At 55.8% G+C, this 23,198-nt stretch overlaps 1 protein-coding gene across 1 annotated transcript; it reads right to left on the bottom strand.

The window, feature by feature from the left end:
• Positions 1 to 17,008: 17,008 nt before the first annotated feature.
• Positions 17,009 to 22,626, bottom strand: CLDN5 (claudin 5). The gene is made up of 2 exons (XM_086942643.1): positions 21,075 to 22,626; positions 17,009 to 20,751 (listed from the first exon to the last, which is right to left on the bottom strand). Exon 1 carries the CDS (start codon positions 22,215 to 22,217, stop codon positions 21,564 to 21,566), a length of 654 nt encoding a protein of 217 aa, XP_086798769.1. The 5' UTR covers positions 22,218 to 22,626; the 3' UTR covers positions 17,009 to 20,751; positions 21,075 to 21,563.
• Between the last annotated feature and the right edge of the window lie 572 nt (positions 22,627 to 23,198).

The raw sequence follows: 23,198 nt of genomic DNA, 5'->3' as shown, positions 1-23,198 counted from the left end.
TAAATGACTCGCAGGGATGCGGCACGTTTACGCCGCTGTTGCGTCACGCAAGGCAACGTAAACGTGGCGCAAGGGGCTTGTAAATGTAATCTGCCCCCTAGTGTCTAGCATTACGCAGTTCTGTAAAGTACACTCATACATAATAGTTACTCAGGCCAATGAGACCACGAAATAGAAAACAAATAAGCATAGTAGCAACGCCACTGAGAAGGAGAGCAGTGCACCTGAAATGCACAGAAGATTTTGAAATATAATTTAACTACAATGTAATCGTCATCAGCGGCATTATTGGCTTGCTCCATGTAAAAAACAAATATTTGCAATACAACAACACAGAGCAGGAGAAAACATCATAGTAGTGAGTGATTAAATGGCTACTACTACTCACCAAGCCCGGGGATCTCCAAGCCGAGCTGGTCCAGCAGGTCGCGCTCGCGGTCCAGGAGGTCCGTCCAGCGATGGGTGACCTGGCTGTAGGTGCGCTGGACCCCGTAGAGGTGGGATATGGCCCAGCACACCTTCTCCCACCGCTTCCGGCGCTCCCGCATGTTGTAGCCGCCGGCCGCGATCCTGCCGCCTCCCGCGATGGTCCTGGGCAGGCGGCGCTGGACGAAGTAGACCAGCGCGCCCACTTCCTCCGGGCTGAATATCTCCCGTCGTGTCACCTGCTCCCCCCTCAATCTCCCGCATGCTGTCCTGCCACTGGGTCCAGCACTACTCCCCGCCGCCGCTGCGGCCCTCAAGTGCCTGGGCAGCTTCACGGCGCCTGGCTTGACCATGGTCTGGGCAGGTAAGGTAGGAAGAAGTAGAAAATTAAGAAAGAATAGGATAGGGAAGAAGAAAAGAAAAGAGTTTAAAAAAGTAGTTTAAAAGTAAAGAAAAATAGCAGAAAAGACAAAAATATACAGCTAGGAAAAGAGAGGGATAGATAAGAAGCAAAATCGTAAAAAAAAAACTGAAAACAAGCAAAGGATGGCAAAGATACCAAGAGGATTAAACACCATGCCCAGACACAGGAAATGAATGAAAAACAAGATGGCCGGCGCCCGTTCACGAGCGCGAAAGAAAGTTCGCGCGAGATTTTCCTCGCGATCTCGTGCGAACCTGTAGATTTCCCGCGCGATCTCGTGCGAACCTCTACTCGCAATGCGCTTACTGCGCGAGATTATACATAGCGGGCGGAAACGGAAATACGTCACGGAAACAAAACGGCCGCGCCCGTACTCGAATTTGGGGTAAATTCGCGCGTTGCGCTGCAAGCGGCTCGCGAATACTGCAAAAAAACTCGCGAAACAACAAGCCGCAAAAAAATAAAATGCTCATTCGCACGAATTGGCGGCTTCCGCGGTCGGTTTCGCACGACGCCGCGCCCCGCGAATAGCGCGAAAAAAACCGAAAAACGATTTCAGCAAAAGCAAAAGCAATGAGCAGGTGCAAAAGGTCAACCTCATGATTTTTAACGATTCTTTGTAGTGCTTCCTGAGGGGGCCCTCCAGAATTCGGTTGCCTGCTTGCAACTATTTTGTGTGACCCTGCTCTGACCTTAACTGTATGCCACTAAGGTCCTGATTTACAGCTAAAGGAGCAGACAAGCAGGTGCCAGGCTGGAACTTTAAATTCTTTCAGTGACACATTAATTAGCCCCTAATTCATTATTGTCAGTTGGGGCAGGGCAGGTGTTGTTAATAAACTAACCCCAAATTAATTCATGTCAGTTCAAGCAGGGCAGGTGGGCTTGCTTTTCCCCCCCATCTTCTACAGTGATGATGAACCAGAGGGTGGCATTGATGTAACAGAGGGTGGCATGGGTCAAAGAGAGGGTGCCAGTGGTAAAACAGAGGGTGCTGGGAGGCTGTGATGATGAACCAGACGTAGAAACAACATAGTCGCGACCGTTGCGAGCCGACAAGTAAGTTCGCAATTGCGAACTAGTACCAAATCCTCGCAAACTGGCAGAAACAATTGCGAACACACAAAAAAAAAAAATCCGCAAATTCGCGGGAATTCGCGGATTTTGCGGATTGCGAGTTCGCAAATCCGCAAATTCGCGGATTGCCAATCCGCAAAATCCGCTCATGCTTAGTTTTAGGTAGTGCTTGCAATCAGACTACCAGGGGCCAGGAAGGAAGGGATGAGAAACGTTATCATACACCTTGTTTATTACCTCAAGAGAGATGGCACCCAGACCCGTGGGCTACTCGCCAAGAAGTGCTATAGCAGGAAAGTGCTGTAGCATTCAATCTAGGAGTGTTGTGCGGCACTCTCAGCTTCATAGTTTACCAAAGTGTTTGATCCTCGACAAGGCAAGCGTTCCCTGTGTCTCTCTTCACGTGTATGCCATTATGCGAGAGCTTCCATAACGAGTCAATATCGAAACTGAGCACCAAGGGCCTATCCCCAAGATGGGGCCTCAGCACAGATGTATTCACACAGTATGATGCTATCACCTTTGAATGGCAGATAATAAACTCCTGGCCCAGCACTTTAACAGAGTGATGAAACAAAGCACCAGGACGCATGGTCCCAGTTTTGTCTTTGCTCTTGCAGTATGATCAGAATAAACAGGTATCAGTAAATAAGTTATAAAACTTCCAACACTCCCCTACAGGCGGTCATGGATGCCAAAGATTCCTGGAGTCACGCAATTGTTTTCTTTTAATTTTCTACTGGCAGAAAGAATTCGTGGGGCTGACTGCTGTCCTTAAGGAGGGGTTCTCAGGCATGTGTCTGCAGGGCACTGGCATTAAACTCAGAGAGGCTAATACAGCGCACATGAAAACAGCAAAAACAAGGAGAAATGGAGCACACCTCCGCGCTGCGCCAGGGTAAGCCCATGTTTTCCCTGGTCTTCATTCTGGTACTGCCTCCTATTTATGCCTCCCTTGTAAACAGGGGGCAGCGTCAGAATCAATGGGGGCTGCGGCGGGACACCCTTAGCAACACCCATGGCCTGCCCATGTCACGCTAAGCATTGCATGAAAGGGTGCCTTATTTACAAGGCAGCTTTAATCCCCGTTAAGGGGCTTAACGCTGCCTTGTAAATAAGGCGAAGCCCGTATTGCCATAGGAACGTCCTAAAAAGTGATGGTCCCCTGAGATAGGGGCTTGAGCATATGCCCCCAAGTGTGGGGGGCATCTGACCCCATTCAGGGTGCCCGGATCAGCAAGGTGGCGAGTGAGTGGAAAAGCAGGAGTGGTGGAGGATCGACAGGTGAGCCCGACGCTGCCCTCCTCCACCTTGGAGACTGACGCATCTCGACTGAAGGAGTCAACGGTGCTCCCCTTGGTGACCCTGCAGCTCATCTACCGTCGAGCTAGTTTATCAGGGCTGTCTCTACTGCCTCAAGCCACTGATACTATCACCTGCCCACCCTGCCTGTTTGTGCTGCTCACGTCTCTCTGCATCAACGCCTTCAAGTGACGCACCACAGATTTGATGGCTCCCACTACTCCAGTCTCTCTCCCACAGCACCGAGCCAATGACTACCTTTCCTCCACTTACGAACTCCCCTACACCGTCCAAGGCGCTTTCATGCCCTAAAACACCGTGCTACCCCCCCCCCTTCTCATAGTTGGCGCCTAGCACGAGCTCAAGAAAAGCCTGGGATCCAGCCGCCGCCTTCGTCCACCACCACCCGGCCTTCTACCCCTACGGCCATCACCAGCTCGGGGATCCCTCAAGGCCCTAATTCACCGCCTGTGAGTGCAACAGCACCTTGAAGGCCGGGCTAAACGAGGACCGGAAAAAAAAAAAAAAAGACAGCAGCAATGGCGAGAAGATCGTGAAGTATGAATATCAAATATATATTAGTCCAGCCCTAATCTCTTCAACTTTTCTTAAAATGTCATCTTGAGTAGTTTTGCAACCTACACATATGTAACTCCAACCCCAAGTATCTGTAGTAGACATGAATTTACTACCAACATCAACATCCTACGCATGCTCCGAAAGATCTTCCGATGGATCCCCACCGAAACCAGGAAGACGGTCACCCAGGCACTCGTCACCAGCCAACTGGACTACGGAAACACCCTCTACGCTGGAACCACAGCCAAACTACAGAAAAGACTCCAACGCATCCAGAACGCCTCAGCCAGACTCATTTTGGACATCCCCCGACACAGCCACATCTCCGGACACCTGAGAGACCTGCACTGGCTCCCCGTCAGCAAGAGAATCACGTTCCAACTCCTCACCCACGCACACAAGGCCCTCCACGACCTGGGCCCCAGGTACCTCAACAACCGCATGACCTTCTACACTCCCACCCGCCAGCTACGATCGACCAGCCACACCCTCGCCGCCCTTCCACGCATTCGAAGAGCCACCATGGGAGGAAGATCCTTCTCCTACCTGGCCGCCAAGACATGGAACTCCCTCCCCATCCACCTACGTCTGACCCAGGACCACCTCTCCTTCAGGAAGCAACTCAAGACCTGGCAGTCGAGCAGTAGCGGACCCCCCTCCCCCCCCAAGCGCCTTGAGACCCTCCGGGTGAGTAGCACGCTATACAAATATCTTGATTGATTGATTGATTGATTGTGTGCACACTCAGCTGAACCCTCTGGTACATTTCTACGTGCTGGTGCAATGGTACTGTTCTAGGCCTATTTTTTTATCATGCTGTTTTAAGCTCTGAATTCTATGGTGCTGTTCGGAACTAAAGTGCCATGTGTGGTTCTGGTCTTAGGATCCTCTGGTGCTGTTCTAAGATCTGGATTCTACAGAGTTGTTCTAGATTAAGGTGCTATGGTGCCGTTCTGTTAATTGATTCCTCTGGTGCTGTCCTAGTCCATGGGTTCTATGGCGCTGCTGTGAATTTAAGGTGCTACGATGCTGTTTTAGGCTCTGGATTCTATGGTGTTGTTTTAGGCTCTGCATTCTACTGAATTGTTCTCGACTAAGGTGCTATGGTGTGCTTCTGGCCTTTGATCCTAGGCTGCTGTTCTAAGCTCAGGGTCTCCGGTGGTGTCCTGGTCTTTGCGTTCTATGGTGCTGCTATGAATTTATGGTACTTAAAAGCTTTTTTAGGCTTTGGGTTCTACGGTGTTGTTCGGAACTTGAGGTGCTATAGTGCTCTTCTGGTTCTTGGTCCTCTTGTGTTGCTCTAAGCTCTGGGTCCTCTGCTGGTGTCCGTCTATGAGATCTATGATGCTGTTATGAATTTAAGGTGTTACGGTGCTGTTCTAGTCTCTAGGTTCTACTGTGCTGTTCTATGCTTTGCTCTGGATCCTACGGTGCTGTTTTAGGCTCTGGATTCTACGGAGTTGTTCTGGATTAAGGTGCTATGTTGCGATTCCTGGTCTCTGGTGCAGTTCTACTCTCCTGGTGCTGTTCTATGCTCTGGAATCTATGGTGCTGTTCTGGACGAAGGTGCTATGCTGCAGTTCTGGTGCTGTTCTAGGCTCTGGATCCTCTGGAGCTGTTCTAGGCTCTGGGTCCTCTGGTGCTGTCCTAGTCCATGGGTTCTATGGTGTTGCTGTGAGTTTAAGGTACTACGGTGCTGTTCTAGGCTCTAGATTCCATGCTGCTGTTCTATGCTCTGGATTCTATGGTGCTGTTTTAAGCTCTGCATTATACTGAATTGTTCTCGACTAAGGTGCTATGTTGCCCTTCTGGCCTTTGATCCTAGGGTGCTGTTCTACTTCCTGGTGCGATGGTGCTGTTTTAAGCTCTGGGCCCTATGGTGCTGTTCTAAGCTCTGGGCCCTATGGTGCTGTTCTAAGCTCTGGGCCCTAAGGTGCTGTTCTGGACTAAAGGACTACGGTGCGCTTCTGGTCTTTGGTCCTGTGGTGCTGTTCTACTTCCTGGTGCGATGGTGCTGTTTTAAGCTCTGGGCCCTATGGTGCTGTTCTAAGCTCTGGGCCCTATGGTGCTGTTCTAAGCTCTGGGCCCTAAGGTGCTGTTCTGGACTAAAGGACTACGGTGCGCTTCTGGTCTTTGGTCCTGTGGTGCTGTTCTACTTCCTGGTGCGATGGTGCTGTTTTAAGCTCTGGGCCCTATGGTGCTGTTCTAAGCTCTGGGCCCTATGGTGCTGTTCTAAGCTCTGGGCCCTAAGGTGCTGTTCTGGACTAAAGGACTACGGTGCGCTTCTGGTCTTTAGTCCTCTGGTGCTGTTCTACTTCCTGCCATTTTATGCTCTGGATTCTATGGTGCTGTTTTGGCTCTAGATTCTGTGATGCTGTTCTATGCTCTGGATTCTACTGTGTTGTTCTGGATTTAAGGTGGTATTGGGTGTCTGGTCTTTGGTCCTGTGGTGCTGTTCTACTTCCTGGTGCTATGGTGCTGTTTTAAGCTCTGGGCGCTATGGTGCTGTTCTGTACTAAAGGGCTATGGTGCTGTTCTGGACTAAAGGGCTATGGTGCAGTTCTGTTAATTGATTCCTCTGGTGCTTTCTAGGTTCTAGGTCCTCTGGTGCTGTTCTAGTCCGTGGGTTCTATGGTGCTGCTGTGAATTTAGGTGCTATGGTGCTATTCTGTGCTCTGGATTCGTTGGTGCTGTTTTAGGCTCTGGGTTCTACAGTGTTGTTCGGGACTTGAGGTCAAATTGTGCTCTTCTGGTCTTCTGGTGCTGTTGTACTTCCTGGTGCTATGTTGTGGTTGAAGGTGAAGGGCTTAGGGTCTGTGGTCTTAGGATCTGTGGTGCTTTTAAGGGTGCAGGGCTTAGGGTCTCTGGTGCTGTTGAGGGTGCAGCGCTTGTGGTCTATGGTGTTGTTGTGGGTGCAGGGCTTAGGGTCTGTGGTGTTGTTGAGGGTGCAGGACTTGGGGTCTGTGGTGCTGTTTAGGGTGCAGGGCTTGGGGTCTGTGGTGCCGTTCAGGGTGCAGGGCTTGGAGTCTGTGGTGCGGTTGAGGGTGCAGGGCTTGGGGTCTGTGGTGCTGTTTAGGGTGCAGGGCTTGGGGTCTGTGGTGCTGTTGAGGGTGCATGGCTTGGGGTCTGTGGTGCTGTTGAGGGTGCAGGGCTTGGGGTCTGTGGTGCTGTTGAGAATGCAGGGCTTGGGGTCTGTGGTGCGGTTGAGGGTGCAGGGCTTGGGGTCTGTGGTGCTGTTGAGGGTGCAGGGCTTGGGCTCTGTGGTGCTGTTGTTGTTGCAGGGCTTGGGGTCTGTGGTGCTGTTGACGGTGCAGGGCTTGGGGTCTGTGGTGCTGTTGAGGGTGCAGGGCTTGGGGTCTGTGGTGCTGTTGTTGGTGCAGGGCTTGGGGTCTGTGGTGCTGTTGAGGGTGCAGGGCTTGGGGTCTGTGGTTCTGTTGATGTTGCAGGGCTTAGGGTCTGCGGTGCTGTTGAGGGTGCAGGGCTTGGGGTCTGTGGTGCTGTTGAGGGTGCAGGGCTTGGGGTCTGTGGTTCTGTTGAGGGTGCAGGGCTCGGGGTCTGTGGTGCTGTTGAGGGTGCAGGGCTTGGGGTCTGTGGTGCTGTTGAGGGTGCAGGGCTCTGGGTCTGTGGTTCTGTTGAGGGTGCAGGGCTTGGGGTCTGTGGTGCTGTTGAAATTGCAGGGCTTGGGGTCTGTGGTGCTGTGGAGAATGCAGGGCTTTGGGTCTGTGGTACTGTTGAGGGTGCAGGGCTTGGGGTCTGTGGTGCTGTTGAGGGTGCAGGGCTTGGGGTCTGTGGTGCTGTTGAGGTTGCAGGGCTTGGGGTCTGTGGTGCTTTTGAGGGTTCAGAGCTTGGGGTCTGTGGTGCCGTTCAGGGTGCAGGGCTTGGGGTCTGTGGTGCTGTTGAGGGTGCAGGGCTTGGGGTCTGTGGTGCTGTTGAGGGTGCAGGGCTTGGGGTCTGTGGTGCTGTTGAAGGTGCAGGGCTTGGGGTCTGTGGTGCTGTGGAGAATGCAGGGCTTGGGGGCTGTGGTGCTGTTGAGGGTGCAGGGCTTGGGGTCTGTGGGGCTGTTCGGGGTGCAAGGCTTGGGGTCTGTGGTGCTGTTCGGGGTGCAAGGCTTAGGGTCTGTGGTTCGGGGTGCAAGGCTTGGGGTCTGTGGTGTTTTTGAGGGTGCAGGGCTTGGGGTCTGTGGGGCTGTTCGGGGTGCAAGGCTTGGGGTCTGTGGTGCTGTTCGGGGTGCAAGGCTTAGGGTCTGTGGTTCGGGGAGCAAGGCTTGAGGTCTGTGGTGCTGTTGAGGGTGCAGGGCTTGGGGTCTGTGGGGCTGTTCGGGGTGCAAGGCTTGGGGTCTGTGGTGCTGTTCGGGGTGCAAGGCTTAGGGTCTGTGGTTCGGGGTGCAGGGCTTGGGTCTGTGGTGCTGTTGAGGGTGCAGGGCTTGGGGTCTGTGGTGCTGTTGAAGGTGCAGAGCTTGGGGTCTGTGGTGCTGTGGAGAATGCAGGGCTTGGGGTCTGTGGTGCTGTTGAGGGTGCAGGGCTTGGGGTCTGTGGGGCTGTTCGGGGTGCAAGGCTTGGGGTCTGTGGTGCTGTTCGGGGTGCAAGGCTTAGGGTCTGTGGTTCGGGGTGCAAGGCTTGGGGTCTGTGGTGCTGCTCGGGGTGCAAGGCTTGGGGTCTGTGGTGCTGTTGAGGGTGCAGGGCGTGGGGTCTGTGGTGCTGTTGAGGGTGCAGGGCTTGGGGTCTGTGGTGCTGTTGAGGGTGCAGGGCTTGGGGTCTGTGGTGCTGTTGAAGGTGCAGGTCTTGGGGTCTGTGGTGCTGTGGAGAATGCAGGGCTTGGGGTCTGTGGTGCTGTTGAGGGTGCAGGGCTTGGGGTCTGTGGGGCTGTTCGGGGTGCAAGGCTTGGGGTCTGTGGTGCTGTTCGGGGTGCAAGGCTTGGGGTCTGTGGTGCTGTTGAGGGTGCAGGGCTTGGGGTCTGTGGTGCTGTTCGGGGTGCAAGACTTGGGGTCTGTGGTGCTGTGGAGAATGCAGGGCTTGGGGTCTGTGGTGCTGTTGAGGGTGCAGGGCTTGGGGTCTGTGGGGCTGTTCGGGGTGCAAGGCTTGGGGTCTGTGGTGCTGTTCGGGGTGCAAGGCTTAGGGTCTGTGGTTCGGGGTGCAAGGCTTGGGGTCTGTGGTGCTGTTCGGGGTGCAAGGCTTGGGGTCTGTGGTGCTGTTCGGGGTGCAAGGCTTGGGGTCTGTGGTGCTGTTGAGGGTGCAGGGCTTGGGGTCTGTGGTGCTGTTCGGGGTGCAAGACTTGGGGTCTGTGGTGCTGTGGAGAATGCAGGGCTTGGGGTCGGTGGTGCTGTTGGGGGTGCAAGGCGTGTGGTGTTCTTCTTGCCTTAGGGTTCTTTGGTCTTGTTTAGGCCCCAGGTTGCATAGTGCTGCTCTGGGTTTCATGATGCAGATCTTGTTTTAAAGCCTTTTGCCCCGGGCCTACGGGGCTGCTCTGTGTTGGGGGACTATGGGCTGCGTTCTGATCTTAGCTGCAGCTCTTGGCCCTTTACTGATGCGCTGTGCTCAGGGGCCCTATGCTACTGGTCTGTGCTCAGGTTCCTATGCTGCTGCCCTGTGCTCAGGGTCCTATGCTGCAGCCGTGTGCTCAGGGGTCCTATGCTGCAGCTGTGTGCTCAGGGGTCCTATGCTGCTGGTCTGTGCTTAGATTCCTATGCTGCAGCTGTGTGCTCAGGGGTCCTATGCTGCTGGCCTATGCTCAGGGGCCTTCAGTGATGTCCTGTGCTCAGGGGCCCTGTGCTACTGGCCTGTGCTTAGGGGTCCTATGCTGCTGACCTGTGCTTAGGATTCCTATGCTGCTGGCCTTTGCTCAGGGTCCTATGCTAATGGTCTGAGCTCAGGGTTCTGTGCTTATGGCCTGTGCTCAGGGGTCCTATGCTGCTGGCCTGTGATCAGGGTCCTATTCTGCTGGTCTGTGCTCAGGGTCCTATGCTAATGGTCTGTGCTCAGGGTCCTATGCTGCTGCCCTGTGCTCAGGGTCCTATGCTGCTGGTCTGCGCTCCGGGGTCCTGTGCTGCTGCCCTGTGCTCAGGGGTTCTATGCTGCTGCCCTGTGCTCATTTGCCCTTTGCTTCTGCCCTGTGCTCAGGGTCTATGCTGCTGGTCTGTGCTCAGGGTCCTATTCTGCTGGTCTGCGCTCCGGGGTCCTGTGCTGCTGCCCAGTGCTCAGGGGTCCTCTGCTGCTGCCCTGTGCTCAGGGGTCCTATGCTGCTGCCCTGTGCTCATGGGTCCTATGCTGATGTCTTGTGCTCAGGGTCCTATGCTGCTGCCCTGAGCTCAGGGTCCTATGCTGATGGCTGTGCTCAGGGGTCCTATGCTGATGGCTGTGCTCAATGGTCCTATGCTGCTGCCCAGTGCTCAGGGGTCATTTGCTGATGGCCTGTACTCAGGAGTCCTATGCTCCTGGTCTGAGCTCAGGGTTCTGTGCTGATGGCCTGTGCTCAGGGGTCCTATGCTGCTGGCCTGTGATCAGGGTCCTATGCTGCTGGTCTGTGCTCAGGGTTCTATGCTGATGGCTGTGCTCAGGGGTCCTATGCTGCTGCCCTGTCCTCAGGGGTCCTACGATGCTGGTCTGTGCTCAGGGGTCCTATGCTGCTGCCCTTGGCTCAGGGGTCCTATGCTGCTGGTCTGTGCTCAGGGTTCTATGTTGATGGTCGGCGCTCAGGGTTCTATGCCGATGGTCTGTGCTCAGGGGTCCTGTGCTGCTGGTCTGTGCTCGGGGTTCTATGCTGCTGTCTGTGCTCAGGCTTCTTATGCTGATGGTCTGTGTCCATGTGTCTTATGCTGATGGTCTATGCCTAGGGGTCCTAAACTGGTGGTCTGTGCTCAGGGTCCTATGCTGATGGTCTGTGCTCAGAGGCCTATGCTGCTAGCCTGTGCTCAGGGTCCTATGCTGATGGTCTGTGCTCAGAGTCCTATGCTGCTGGCCTGTGCTCAGGGTCCTATGCTGATGGTCTGTGCTTGGGTTCCTATGCTGCTGGTCTGAGCTCAGGGTCTTAATCTGCTGCCCTGTGCTCAGGGGTCCTGTGCTTCTGCCCTGTGCTCAGGGGTCCTATGCTGCTGGTCTGAGCTCAGGGTCCTATGCTGCTGGTCTGCGCTCACGGTTCTATGCTGATGGTCTGTGCTCAGGGTTCTATGCTGATGGTCTGTGCTCAAGGGTCCCATGCTGCTGCCCTGTGCTCAGGGTTCTATGCTGATGGTCTGTGCTCAGGGTTCTATGCTGATGGTCTGTGCTCAGGGGTCCTATGCTGCTGGCCTGTGCTCAGAGTCCTATGCGGCTGTCCTGTGCTCAGGGTTCCTCTGCTTCTACCCTGTGCTCAGGGGTCCTATGCTGATGGTCTGAGCTCAGGGTCCTATGCTGCTGGACTGTGCTCAGGGTTCTATGCTGATGGTCTGTGCTCAGGGGCCCCATGCTGCTGGCCTGTGCTCAGGGGTCCTATGCTGCTGGTCTGTGCTCAGGGGCCCTATGCTGCTGGCCTGTGCTCAGGGTTCTATGCTGATGGTCTGTGCTCAGGGTTCTATGCTGATGGTCTGTGCTCAGGGGCCCCATGCTGCTGGCCTGTGCTCAGGGGTCCTATGCTGCTGGTCTGTGCTCAGGGGCCCCATGCTGCTGGTCTGTGCTCAGGGTCCTATGCTGCTGGTCTGTGCTCAGGGGCCCTATGCTGCTGGCCTGTGCTCAGGGGTCCTATGCTGCTGGTCTATGCTCAGGGTCCTATGCTGTTGGTCTATGCTCAGGGTTCTATGCTGATAGTCTATGCTCAGGGTTCTATGCTGATGGTCTATGCTCAGGGTTCTATGATGCTGCCCTGGTCTCAGGGGTCCTATGCTGCTGCCCTGGTCTCAGGGGTCCCATGCTGCTGCCCTGTGCTCCGGGGTCCTATGCTGATGGTCTGTGCTCAGGGTTCTATGCTGATGGTCTGGGCTCAGGGTCCTATGCTGCTGCCCTGTGCTCAGGGTCCTATGCTGCTGCCCTGTGCTCAGGGTCCTATGCTGATGGTCTGTGCTCAAGGGTCCTATGCTCATAGTCTGTGCTCAGGTTCCTATGCTGCTGCCCTGTGCTCAGGGTCCTATGCTGATGGTCTGTGCTCAGGGTCCTATGCTCATGGTCTGTGCTCAAGGGTTCTATGCTCATGGTCTGTGCTCAGGTTCCTATGCTGCTGCCCTGTGCTCAGCGTCCTATGCTGCTGCCCTGTGCTCAGGGTCCTATGCTGCTGCCCTGGTCTCTGGGGTCCTATGCTGCGGGTCTGGTCTCAGGATTCTTTGCTGATGGTCTGTGCTCAGGGTCCTATGCTGATGGTCTGTGCTCAGGTTCCTATGCTGCTGCCCTGTGCTCAGGGTTGCTATGCTGCTGCCCTGTGCTCAGGTTCCTATGCTGCTGCCCTGTGCTCAGGGGTCCTATGCTGCTGCACTGGTCTCAGGGGTCCTATGCTGCTGCCCTGTGCTCAGGGTCCTATGCTACTGCCCTGTGCTCAGGGGTCCCATGCTGCTGCCCTGTGCTCAGGGGTCCCATGCTGCTGCCCTGTGCTCAGGGGTCCCATGCTGCTGCCCTGTGCTCAGGGACCTATGCTGCTGTCCTGTGCTCAGGTTCCTATGCTACTGCCCTGTGCTCAGGGGTCCCATGCTGCTGCCCTGTGCTCAGGGGTCCCATGCTGCTGCCCTGTGGTCAGGGTCCTATGCTGCAGCCCTGGTCTCTGGGGTCCTATGCTGCTGCCCTGGTCTCTGGGGTCCTATGCTGCTGCCCTGGTCTCTGGGGTCCTATGCTGCTGCCCTGTGCTCAGGGTCCTATGCTGCTGCCCTGGTCTCTGGGGTCCTGTGCTGCTGCCCTGTGCTCAGGGTCCTATGCTGCTGCCCTGTGCTCAGGGTCCTATGCTGCAGCCCTGGTCTCTGGGGTCCTATGCTGCTGCCCTGGTCTCTGGGGTCCTATGCTGCTGCTATGTGCTCAGGTTCCTATGCTGCTGCCCTGTGCTCAGGGGTCCTATGCTGCTGCCCTGTGCTCAGGGTCCTATGCTGCTGCCCTGTGCTCAGGGTCCTATGCTGCTGCCCTGTGATCAGGGTTCTATGCTGCTGCACTGGTCTCAGGGGTCCTATGCTGCTGCCCTGTGCTCAGGGGTCCTATGCTGCTGCACTGGTCTCAGGGGTCCTATGCTGCTGCCCTGTGCTCAGGGTCCTATGCTACTGCCCTGTGCTCAGGGGTCCCATGCTGCTGCCCTGTGCTCAGGGGTCCCATGCTGCTGCCCTGTGCTCAGGGGTCCCATGCTGCTGCCCTGTGCTCAGGGACCTATGCTGCTGTCCTGTGCTCAGGTTCCTATGCTACTGCCCTGTGCTCAGGGGTCCCATGCTGCTGCCCTGTGCTCAGGGGTCCCATGCTGCTGCCCTGTGCTCAGGGTCCTATGCTGCAGCCCTGGTCTCTGGGGTCCTATGCTGCTGCCCTGGTCTCTGGGGTCCTATGCTGCTGCCCTGGTCTCTGGGGTCCTATGCTGCTGCCCTGTGCTCAGGGTCCTATGCTGCTGCCCTGGTCTCTGGGGTCCTGTGCTGCTGCCCTGTGCTCAGGGTCCTATGCTGCTGCCCTGTGCTCAGGGTCCTATGCTGCAGCCCTGGTCTCTGGGGTCCTATGCTGCTGCCCTGGTCTCTGGGGTCCTATGCTGCTGCTATGTGCTCAGGTTCCTATGCTGCTGCCCTGTGCTCAGGGGTCCTATGCTGCTGCCCTGTGCTCAGGGTCCTATGCTGCTGCCCTGTGCTCAGGGTCCTATGCTGCTGCCCTGTGATCGGGGTTCTATGCTGCTGCACTGGTCTCAGGGGTCCTATGCTGCTGCCCTGTGCTCAGGGGTCCTATGCTGCTGCTATGTGCTCAGGTTCTTATGCTGCTGCCCTGTGCTCAGGGGTCCTATGCGGCTGCCCTGTGCTCAGGGGTCCTATGCTGCTGCCCTGTGCTCAGGGTCCTATGCTGCTGCTCTGTGCTCAGGGGTCCTATGCTGCTGCTATGTGCTCAGGTTCCTATGCTGCTGCCCTGTGCTCAGGGGTCCTATGCTGCTGCACTGGTCTCAGGGGTCCTATGCTGCTGCCCTGTGCTCAGGGTCCTATGCTGCTGCCCTGTGCTCATGGGTCCTATGCTGCTGCTATGTGCTCAGGTTCCTATGCTGCTGCCCTGTGCTCAGGGGTCCTATGCTGATGCACTGGTCTCAGGGGTCCTATGCTGCTGCCCTGTGCTCAGGGGTCCTATGCTGCTGCTATGTGCTCAGGTTCTTATGCTGCTGCCCTGTGCTCAGGGGTCCTATGCTGCTGCCTTGTGCTCAGGGGTCCTATGCTGCTGCCCTGTGCTCAGGGTCCTATGCTGCTGCACTGGTCTCAGGGGTCCTATGCTGCTGCCCTGTGCTCAGGGGTCCTATGCTGCTGCTATGTGCTCAGGTTCCTATGCTGCTGCCCTGTGCTCAGGGGTCCTATGCTGCTGCACTGGTCTCAGGGGTCCTATGCTGCTGCCCTGTGCTCAGGGTCCTATGCTGCTGCCCTGTGCTCAGGGGTCCTATGCTGCTGCTATGTGCTCAGGTTCCTATGCTGCTGCCCTGTGCTCAGGGGTCCTATGCTGATGCACTGGTCTCAGGGGTCCTATGCTGCTGCCCTGTGCTCAGGGGTCCTATGCTGCTGCTATGTGCTCAGGTTCTTATGCTGCTGCCCTGTGCTCAGGGGTCCTATGCTGCTGCCCTGTGCTCAGGGTCCTATGCTGCTGCCCTGTGCTCAGGGGTCCTATGCTGCTGCTATGTGCTCAGGTTCCTATGCTGCTGCCCTGTGCTCAGGGGTCCTATGCTGATGCACTGGTCTCAGGGGTCCTATGCTGCTGGCCTGTGCTCAGGGGTCCTATGCTGCTGCTATGTGCTCAGGTTCTTATGCTGCTGCCCTGTGCTCAGGGGTCCTATGCTGCTGCCCTGTGCTCAGGGGTCCTATGCTGCTGCCCTGTGCTCGGGGTCCTATGCTGCTGCACTGGTCTCAGGGGTCCTATGCTGCTGCCCTGTGCTCAGGGGTCCTATGCTGCTGCTATGTGCTCAGGTTCCTATGCTGCTGCCCTGTGCTCAGGGGTCCTATGCTGCTGCACTGGTCTCAGGGGTCCTATGCTGCTGCCCTGTGCTCAGGGTCCTATGCTGCTGCCCTGTGCTCAGGGGTCCTATGCTGCTGCTATGTGCTCAGGTTCCTATGCTGCTGCCCTGTGCTCAGGGGTCCTATGCTGATGCACTGGTCTCAGGGGTCCTATGCTGCTGCCCTGTGCTCAGGGGTCCTATGCTGCTGCTATGTGCTCAGGTTCTTATGCTGCTGCCCTGTGCTCATGGGTCCTATGCTGCTGCCCTGTGCTCAGGGGTCCTATGCTGCTGCCCTGTGCTCAGGGTCCTATGCTGCTGCCCTGTGATCAGGGTTCTATGCTGCTGCACTGGTCTCAGGGGTCCTATGCTGCTGCCCTGTGATCAGGGTTCTATGCTGCTGCACTGGTCTCAGGGGTCCTATGCTGCTGCCCTGTGCTCAGGGTCCCACGGCGCTGTTCACTGTTCAGGGGTCAGCAGCGCTGTTCAGCACTCGGGGTCTTTTGTTAGTATTCGGTTCTCAGGGGGGTCCATTGCTTCTGTCTCTGCGGAGGCCCCTGGCCCACGCAGGGTCCCCCCTAAAAGGGCGGCCCCTTAAGTGCCATTCGGGCACTACCCCTCCCCTTCTAATGCCGGGACTCAGGGGGGAGTCCCCCTTACCTTAGGTGCACCATTTCCAGCGGGGAAGTGGGGAGGGTATTTAGGCCGCCCACGCCATCCTGGCATAAGAGGATCAGTCCTTAAGGTGTAGCATCGATTGGGTTCTCCACAGTGCTTGTCTCATCGGGCGGGCGGGGCAGCATAGGTTAGTTACGGCTGTCTGCCCCTGGATCGCCCCTAAGATGACCCACCGTATTGCACACTTTAGTATGGAATGAACCGGCAGCAATATTTTTCCCAAACAAAAGTTGTGTTGTGTATTTATTTATGTCATCATGCATTCTCTGACAGTGGGTGGGGACTGTTGACAATAGAGACACTATGGCCCAGGGCACGAGACCTTGTTCTGTGCCCTGGACCCCCGGGTGCTGCTGCAGTTAGTGGGACTGTGGGTCCTATGCATTTTAAACACCCCGACGCCAAACCCCACCAACATCCCCCGCCTTCACCCCACGCCCCAGCCCCACCGCCAGACTCCACCAACCACCCCTCACCCCACGCCCCGTCCTAGCGCTGGATCCTACCAACCTCCGCACGCCGCCACCCCACGCCCCCGTCCCACCATCAGACCCCACGAACCTCCCCACGCCCCAGTCCCACCGCCAGACGCCACCAACCTCCCCACCCCACACCCCCCACCGTCCCACCACCAGGCCCACACCAACCTCCCCACGCCCCCACCCCACGCCCCCGTCCCACCACCAGACCCCACCAACCTCCCCACGCCCCGTCCCACCGCCAGACCCCAGCAACCTCCCCACCCCACGCCCCCATCCCACCACCAGACCCCACCAACCCCCCCATGCCCCCACCCCACGCCCCCGTCTCACCACCAGACCCCACCAACCTCCCCACCCTACACCCCCGTCCCACCACCAGACCCACACCAACCTCCCCAGGCCCAGTCCCACCACCAGACCCCACCAACCTCCCCAGGCCCAGTCCCACCGCCAGACTCCACCAACCTCCCCACACCCCCGTCTCACCACCAGACCCACACCAACCTCCCCATGCCCCTGTCCCACCACCACCACACCCCACCAACCTCCCCACGCCCCCGTCCCACCACCAGACCCCACCAACCTCCCCAGGCCCCAGTCCCACCGCCAGACTCCACCAACCTCCGCACACCCCCGTCCCACCACCAGACCCACACCAACCTCCCCATGCCCCCACCCCACGCCCCCGTCCCACCACCAGACCCCATCAACCTCCCCACACCCCGTCCCACCACCAGACCCACACCAACCTCCCCATGCCCCCACCCCACGCCCCCGTCCCACGCCCCCGTCCCACCACCAGACCCCATCAACCTCCCCACGCCCCCGTCCCACCACCAGACCCCACCAACCTTCCCACCCCACGCCCCCGTTCCACCGCCAGACCCCAGCACCCTCCCCCGCCCTCATCCCACCACCACACAGCGACAGACACAAACACACCATGTTCTTTAATATCAAAAATCACATTTATTAATCGGCATTGCAGAAAAGTTTGGTCGGTTTCTTGCAAAATGTGTACATTTGAAATACATTTACAGGTTATACGGTTAAGTTGGGTGACATTGCTTCTGCACCCCGTAACCATCATCGTTCACCTCAAACATCACAGGACAGTACATATAACAAATATTATCACAAATACAGCATGGAAAGGCAAGTGGTAACTCGACATGTAGCGGGCAGGGCCTGTGAGCCTGTGATCTGAGACCTGTGTATTGGGGTGGAGGGAGAGGTGGGTCTGTACCACCGCCCAGGCATCGCTTTGCATCCGTCCCTAGTCTTCCACTGAGTGTGTGATCAGTTGGACACACTGCTTGTGTGATCTTGGACACATCGAAAGAAGCCTCTACAAAGTCTCCAGGGAGCTCCTGCCGCACTTCCCTCCCCTCGAATTAGTTTTTCTTTTGATTCCTAAAGCCTGGATTTTATTTCGGACTAAAAAACATGCAAATACGATACTCATTCGCTGTTTTCTGCTCCAGTTAATTTGTCACGGCTCTCAGCCCCGAAGCCCGCACCTTTCTTGCACCTGTGACCCTGAGCGTCTCGTTTACGCCCCTACCCTATTTACACCCAAATTAAATCCGAATATTTTGTCGGAATGATGTGATGTGAAGCGTAGTTTTCTGAACATTTGGCTGCAGACGGTGTTCCACGTTACACATAATAGTTATGAATAAATATTCGTTATTTAACATAGCGCTTAATATTAAGGTTGACCTTGCTTCTAAGCACTAAGGGGCATATTATCAAGCACGGAGTTAAAATCATCGCCGCTTTAGCGGCAGAAAACTTTTCTGCCGCTAAAGCGGCGATAATGGGCTTGATAATATGCCCTTGAGAATTCTCATAGAAGCCCAGGTTGACACTAAAACATGGGCTTCTATTGGACTTTTCTGCCGCTAAAGCGGCGATAATGGGCTTGATAATATGCCCTTGAGAATTCTCATAGAAGCCCAGGTTGACACTAAAACATGGGCTTCTATTGGAACTCTCAAGGGCATATTATCAAGCCCATTATCGCCACTTTCCTGCCGCTAAAGCAGCGATAATTTTAACTCCGTTTCTTGATAATATGCCCCTCAGTTTTGGTGAATAAGGGAAGTAAGGCACGGAGAAACGCAGTCATATTTCATGATAACAGGCAACAGGGCAGGGTATAAAGAACAGAGAGGGCACCTCTTTTACGGATATGGAGATAGAATGAAGGGGCGAAGTGCCCCCTTTGGGTTGAATCTGTAACCGCAGGTTGCACACACATTTCACCTGCATATTTACTTCCCCTCCTCCCCCAGCCGATCGACTTTAAACACGAAATGTAAAGAACTGTCCAACATTTCATTTCAGAAAATAAACAGAACAGCAGGCTAAGGAGGTTATGAGGTCAGTATTCCAATCGGGGCACCTTGTAACATGTTAAAAGGAGTACCCTGAAGTACTACGCATTGAGAAAATGCACACACGGAGCACCACACATAACAGACCTTGCTAACATCCAACTTAAAAGCATTGTTTTTACTCTCATAACAATAGATTGAGAGGCCTCTCGAACTAGTGGCTGTCAGGCGCACCAGCCCACTGAGTTAACTTACCCGCGTTGCACACATGCTGGAAACCTTCTGCTTCCTGAGCAGAAAGTTTGGACAAAACAAACTTGACACCGTTTAGTATGAAAACAAATATGGTTAGTTAAAAATTAAAAAGCGGTTATATAAGATGATTCTGCTAACTAGTGTACCGGGGAGGGGTGGAAGGCTGGTGTGGGAGGGGCGGGAGGGGTCGTCTGCTCTAAGGGAGATGGTGGGTGGGTGATGTCAGGGGTCGTTGGGACCAATTCTTTGTATTTGCTGTATATATTTCCTTCAATATTAGCTTATTCATTGGAATGAGTGTTAGAAATAAAAGCGTACCAACAAAGGGTACAGGATGGCACGTCATTAAAAAATATAATCAGTTCAGCTAAGGGGTTAGTAAGATAAGAGGAGTCAGGAAAACTGATGGAGGGCAACTCTCAGTGGTTGCCGGAATGCCTTTTGCTCAGTCCCTTGAAATATACGTCATCAATGGAGGTAGACGACAGACTTTCCATTGATCCGCTATCTGATGTTCATTGACAGATGTGGTCAGTGTTTGGTGACGGAAAGATGGGCAGCTCTAGCTGGCAGATTAGCATGAAGTGCGTTCATTGAGAGAGCTGAACGAGGCTGGATGGCAGACACAAATGAAGTTCCATTGCTGGCTGGTTTGCAGAGTATCCGTTCCTTGTTAGACTTTAATTATTGGATACAATCGATATTTGTTGACATAATCAACAAAGTTCGGTTATTGAAAGTTCTGTACACATTAGTTCATTTATATATACAAATAATGCTTGCAGATGGATATAAGCAATGCTGGTGCAAGGTATTGTTAGGTACAAATGAGTATTTTACGTACAGTCGAGGTTGGTAAATTGACTTGCGTCCATCTCAAGGCCTTCTATCTACACACTCCCAATGTTCTTCGGTTCATGGTTCGAGATTCTGTTGATGTCTGGCACGACTGTCCGGCCTGCGTTCTACGTCTGAGGAATGGCTGGACAGACACTGGATGGCCAACGGGGGGATGAGTTGGGTTTCCCTTCGAGGGACCACGCGTGGTACCACAAGTCCATGTCTAGTGGGAGCCCGTGGACCGTGAGAACCTCTTATGTGTGTTTGCTCCTCCGCCCCTCAAAGTCCATGTCTAGCTGAGGTCACACCAAGATGTCATGTAATTGGCCTTGCTCCTTCTTGAAGAAGCGCCTAGACACCCCATGTTGATGCCTAGCTCAAGGCCATGCAAGTTCAGGACGTGCCGCCTGGCCTTAGTGCTTAAGCTGTCTAGGCGCCCCAAGATCACGTTTTGCTAGAGGTCATGCCAGTTCTGGACAGCTCACGTGGACGTGGTTCTCTACCCCTCCTTGAAGAAGTTGTCTAGGCACCTCAAGTTCATGTCTAGAGAGAGGTCATGCCAGTTCTGGACATGTCACCTGGCCGTGGTTCTCAACCCCTCTGTGAAGAAGATGATGGCTAAGCAGCTGAAGTTCACGTCCAGCCAGAGGTCATGGAAGTGAAGGACATGCCACCTGCCCCTTTTCCTCTACCCTCCTTGAAGAAGTTGTCTAGGCACCTCCAGTTCATGTCTAGCCAGAGGTCATGGAAGTGAAGGACGTGTCACCTGGCCCTGGTCCTCTACTCCTCTTTGAAGATGTCTGTCCACCCCAAGTGCATGCCACAACTTCCAAGGCTTGAGCCCACTGTCTTTAAATTGACCCCAGTGGTTCCTGGCCCTTCAAGGTCCTTCAGCCAGGGTCTTCAGGATGGAAGGCGAGTCACCCCAAGTGCATGCCTACAGGACAGGTCCAAGGCTTGAGCCCACTGTCTTTGCATTGACCTCAGAGGTCAGTGGCTGGGAGTTCCTGGGCCCCACAAGGTCCTTCAGTCTGGGTCGCCAAGATGGAAGGTACTCATACATAGTTCTTGGGCAGTCTGGGCCGCCAGGATGGAAGGTGCTGAGACATTGTGCTTTTTACCCTACTCCCCGTTTGAGATGGCCTTGCGTGGCATGGAGTACATGTTTACAGGTCCAAGGCGTGAGCCCACTGTCTTTGCACTAACCTCAGTGGTCATTGGCTGGGAGTTCCTGGGCCCTTCAAGGTCCTTCAGCCTGGGTCGCCAGGATGGAAGATGCTCAGACACAATTCTTGGGCAGCCTGGGTCGCCAGGATGGAAGATGCTCAGACACAGTTCTTGGGCATTCCTGGGTCGCCAGGATGGAAGATGCTCAGACACAGTTCTTGGGCATTCCTGGGTTGCCAGGATGGAAGGTCTCAGACACAGTTCTTGGGCATTCCTGGGTCGCCAGGATGGAAGGTCTCAGACACAGTTCTTGGGCATTCCTGGGTCGCCAGGATGAAAGCTGCCAGACACAGTTCTTGGGCATTCCTGGGTCGCCAGGATGGAAGCTGCCAGACACAGTTCTTGGGCAGCCTGGGTCGCCAGGATGGAAGGTGCTCAGACACAGTTCTTGGGCATTCCTGGGTCGCCAGGATGGAAGGTGCTCAGACACAGTTCTTGGGCATTCCTGGGTCGCCAGGATGGAAGGTGCTCAGACACAGTTCTTGGGCATTCCTGGGTCGCCAGGATGGAAGGTGCTCAGACACAGTTCTTGGGCATTCCTGGGTCGCCAGGATGGAAGATGCTCAGACACAGTTCTTGTGCAGCCTGGGTCGCCAGGATGGAAGCTGCCAGACACAGTTCTTGGGCAGCCTGGGTCGCCAGGATGGAAGGTGCTCAGACACAGTTCTTGTGCAGCCTGGGTCGCCAGGATGGAAGCTGCCAGACACAGTTCTTGGGCAGCCTGGGTCGCCAGGATGGAAGGTGCTCAGACACAGTTCTTGGGCATTCCTGGGTCGCCAGGATGGAAGGTGCTCAGACACAGTTCTTGGGCATTCCTGGGTAGCCAGGATGCAAAGATGCTCAGACATAGTTCTTTTTGTCGTACTCCCCGTTCGAGGTGGGCTTGCGTGGCACCGAGTACTTCATGGGGAAGCTGTTCTCCTCCGCCTTGTTGTTGCAGCAGGAGCAGAGGAGCAGGGAGCCCCCCAGCAGGAGCAGCGCCGTGGCCGCCCACCCAATGTAGAGGGCAGAGCCCATCTCCCGCTTCCTGGAGGGTGGAACCGTGGGGTCGTAGAAGTCCGTGATGACCAGGTGGGCGATCCAGCAGAGCGGGATGATGACCATGAGCCCGCAGAGGAGGTAGATGACTCCTCCCGCGGCCACCACCCGGCTCTTAACTTGTCCCGGGGGCAGGCAGGTGGTGCACTGCGCCCCCAGGATGGTGATGAGCATGGCGATCAGGCCCAGGATGGCGGCCACGATGGTGAGGGCCCGGCCGGCCTGCAGCTCCTTGGGCAGGGCCAGGATGGAGTCGTACACCTTGCACTGCATCTGGCCGGTGCTCTGCACCACGCAGTTCATCCACAGACCCTCCCACGTGATCTGCGCCACCACGATGTTGTTCTCGATGAAGGCGGACACCTGCCACATGGGCATAGCGCACGAGAGGATGACCCCGACCCAGCCCAGGATGGCGAGGCCCAGGCCCAGGATCTCCAGCGCCGCCGTCGACATCTCTTCTGGGGCACCGGCTGTGCCTGTGGACTGCCCAAGGTCAGCGGCGCGCCCTCTTCTCGGCGCTGGGATTCAGTGCGAGGCCTGGACTCTTGTCTTTCTTTGACGGCAGCTGGCAGGTGGTTCTGGGGCTGGGGTTAGGGTCCCGGTGCGGCGCCTTCCTCCGGCAGTGACACGAGTTGCTTGGCAGAGACGGTAAGTCCTCCGCGGGCAGCGATGCAGTGGGCACACTTGGCACGGACGCAGCAGCTCTCCACCTTGGCCAAAGCAGCTGGGCACGGAGTCCAGCTGGTCACTTAGACTTCGTTTCCAAGTGACTTTTTCAATTAGGGAAAAATCTACTGGCTCTCTCCTCTGTCCGCCTCAGGGCGCTTCTGAACTCCACCGTCCGCCTTAGGCTCCGCTTCGGGGCGCTTCTGAGCTTCACTGTCCGCCTCTGACTCCTCTGTCCACCTCAAGGCGCTTCTGAGCTCCGCTGATTCTACTTCTGAAGAGCACCGGGTCTGTGTGAGCCCAGGCTGGGGGCTCGGTCATTAATAGGCGCCAGGAGAGGGCAGGCCATGCCCCTTCGGGATGTGGGCTGGGCCAGTCCCACAGAGCACCCCCACCTTAAGCCCCCCTCCCGCACTCGAGCCCACGCAGTGCCTCTGCTCGGATGAAAGGCGGAGGGGGCCTGGCACAAGGATTGATGTGAAATCCTGGAAACGGGATGGAGGGGTGTGCGTGGAGAGGGGGGTGCGGGGTGTGGCGCGGGGAGTGTGACCTGCCCTGAGGCCTGGGGGAAGTGGGAGGGAGAGGGGTACCGACAACAGTACACCGGAAAAACAGAAACCCCTCCCAGCACTGTTCATACAGAACAGACGTTCTGTGCCCAGGAGCAGGAAGACGCGTCCGAGTGCCCAAAGCGAACCCCCCCCCCCCTCCCTCACCCGACATTTCAAATGTTTTGTGCTTTTCCACTTTCTTTTGATATAAACTACA

The sequence above is a fragment of the Lissotriton vulgaris genome, chromosome 11 (assembly GCF_964263255.1).
Source record: "Lissotriton vulgaris chromosome 11, aLisVul1.2, whole genome shotgun sequence".
Taxonomy (NCBI): Eukaryota; Metazoa; Chordata; class Amphibia; order Caudata; family Salamandridae; genus Lissotriton; species Lissotriton vulgaris.
This window is presented reverse-complemented; position numbering and strand designations above follow the sequence as displayed.

What these genes read in the sequence shown, in the direction of transcription:
- CLDN5 (XM_086942643.1), bottom strand. Translation starts at nt 22,217, where the DNA reads ATGTCGACGGCGGCGCTGGAGATCCTGGGCCTGGGCCTCGCCATCCTG.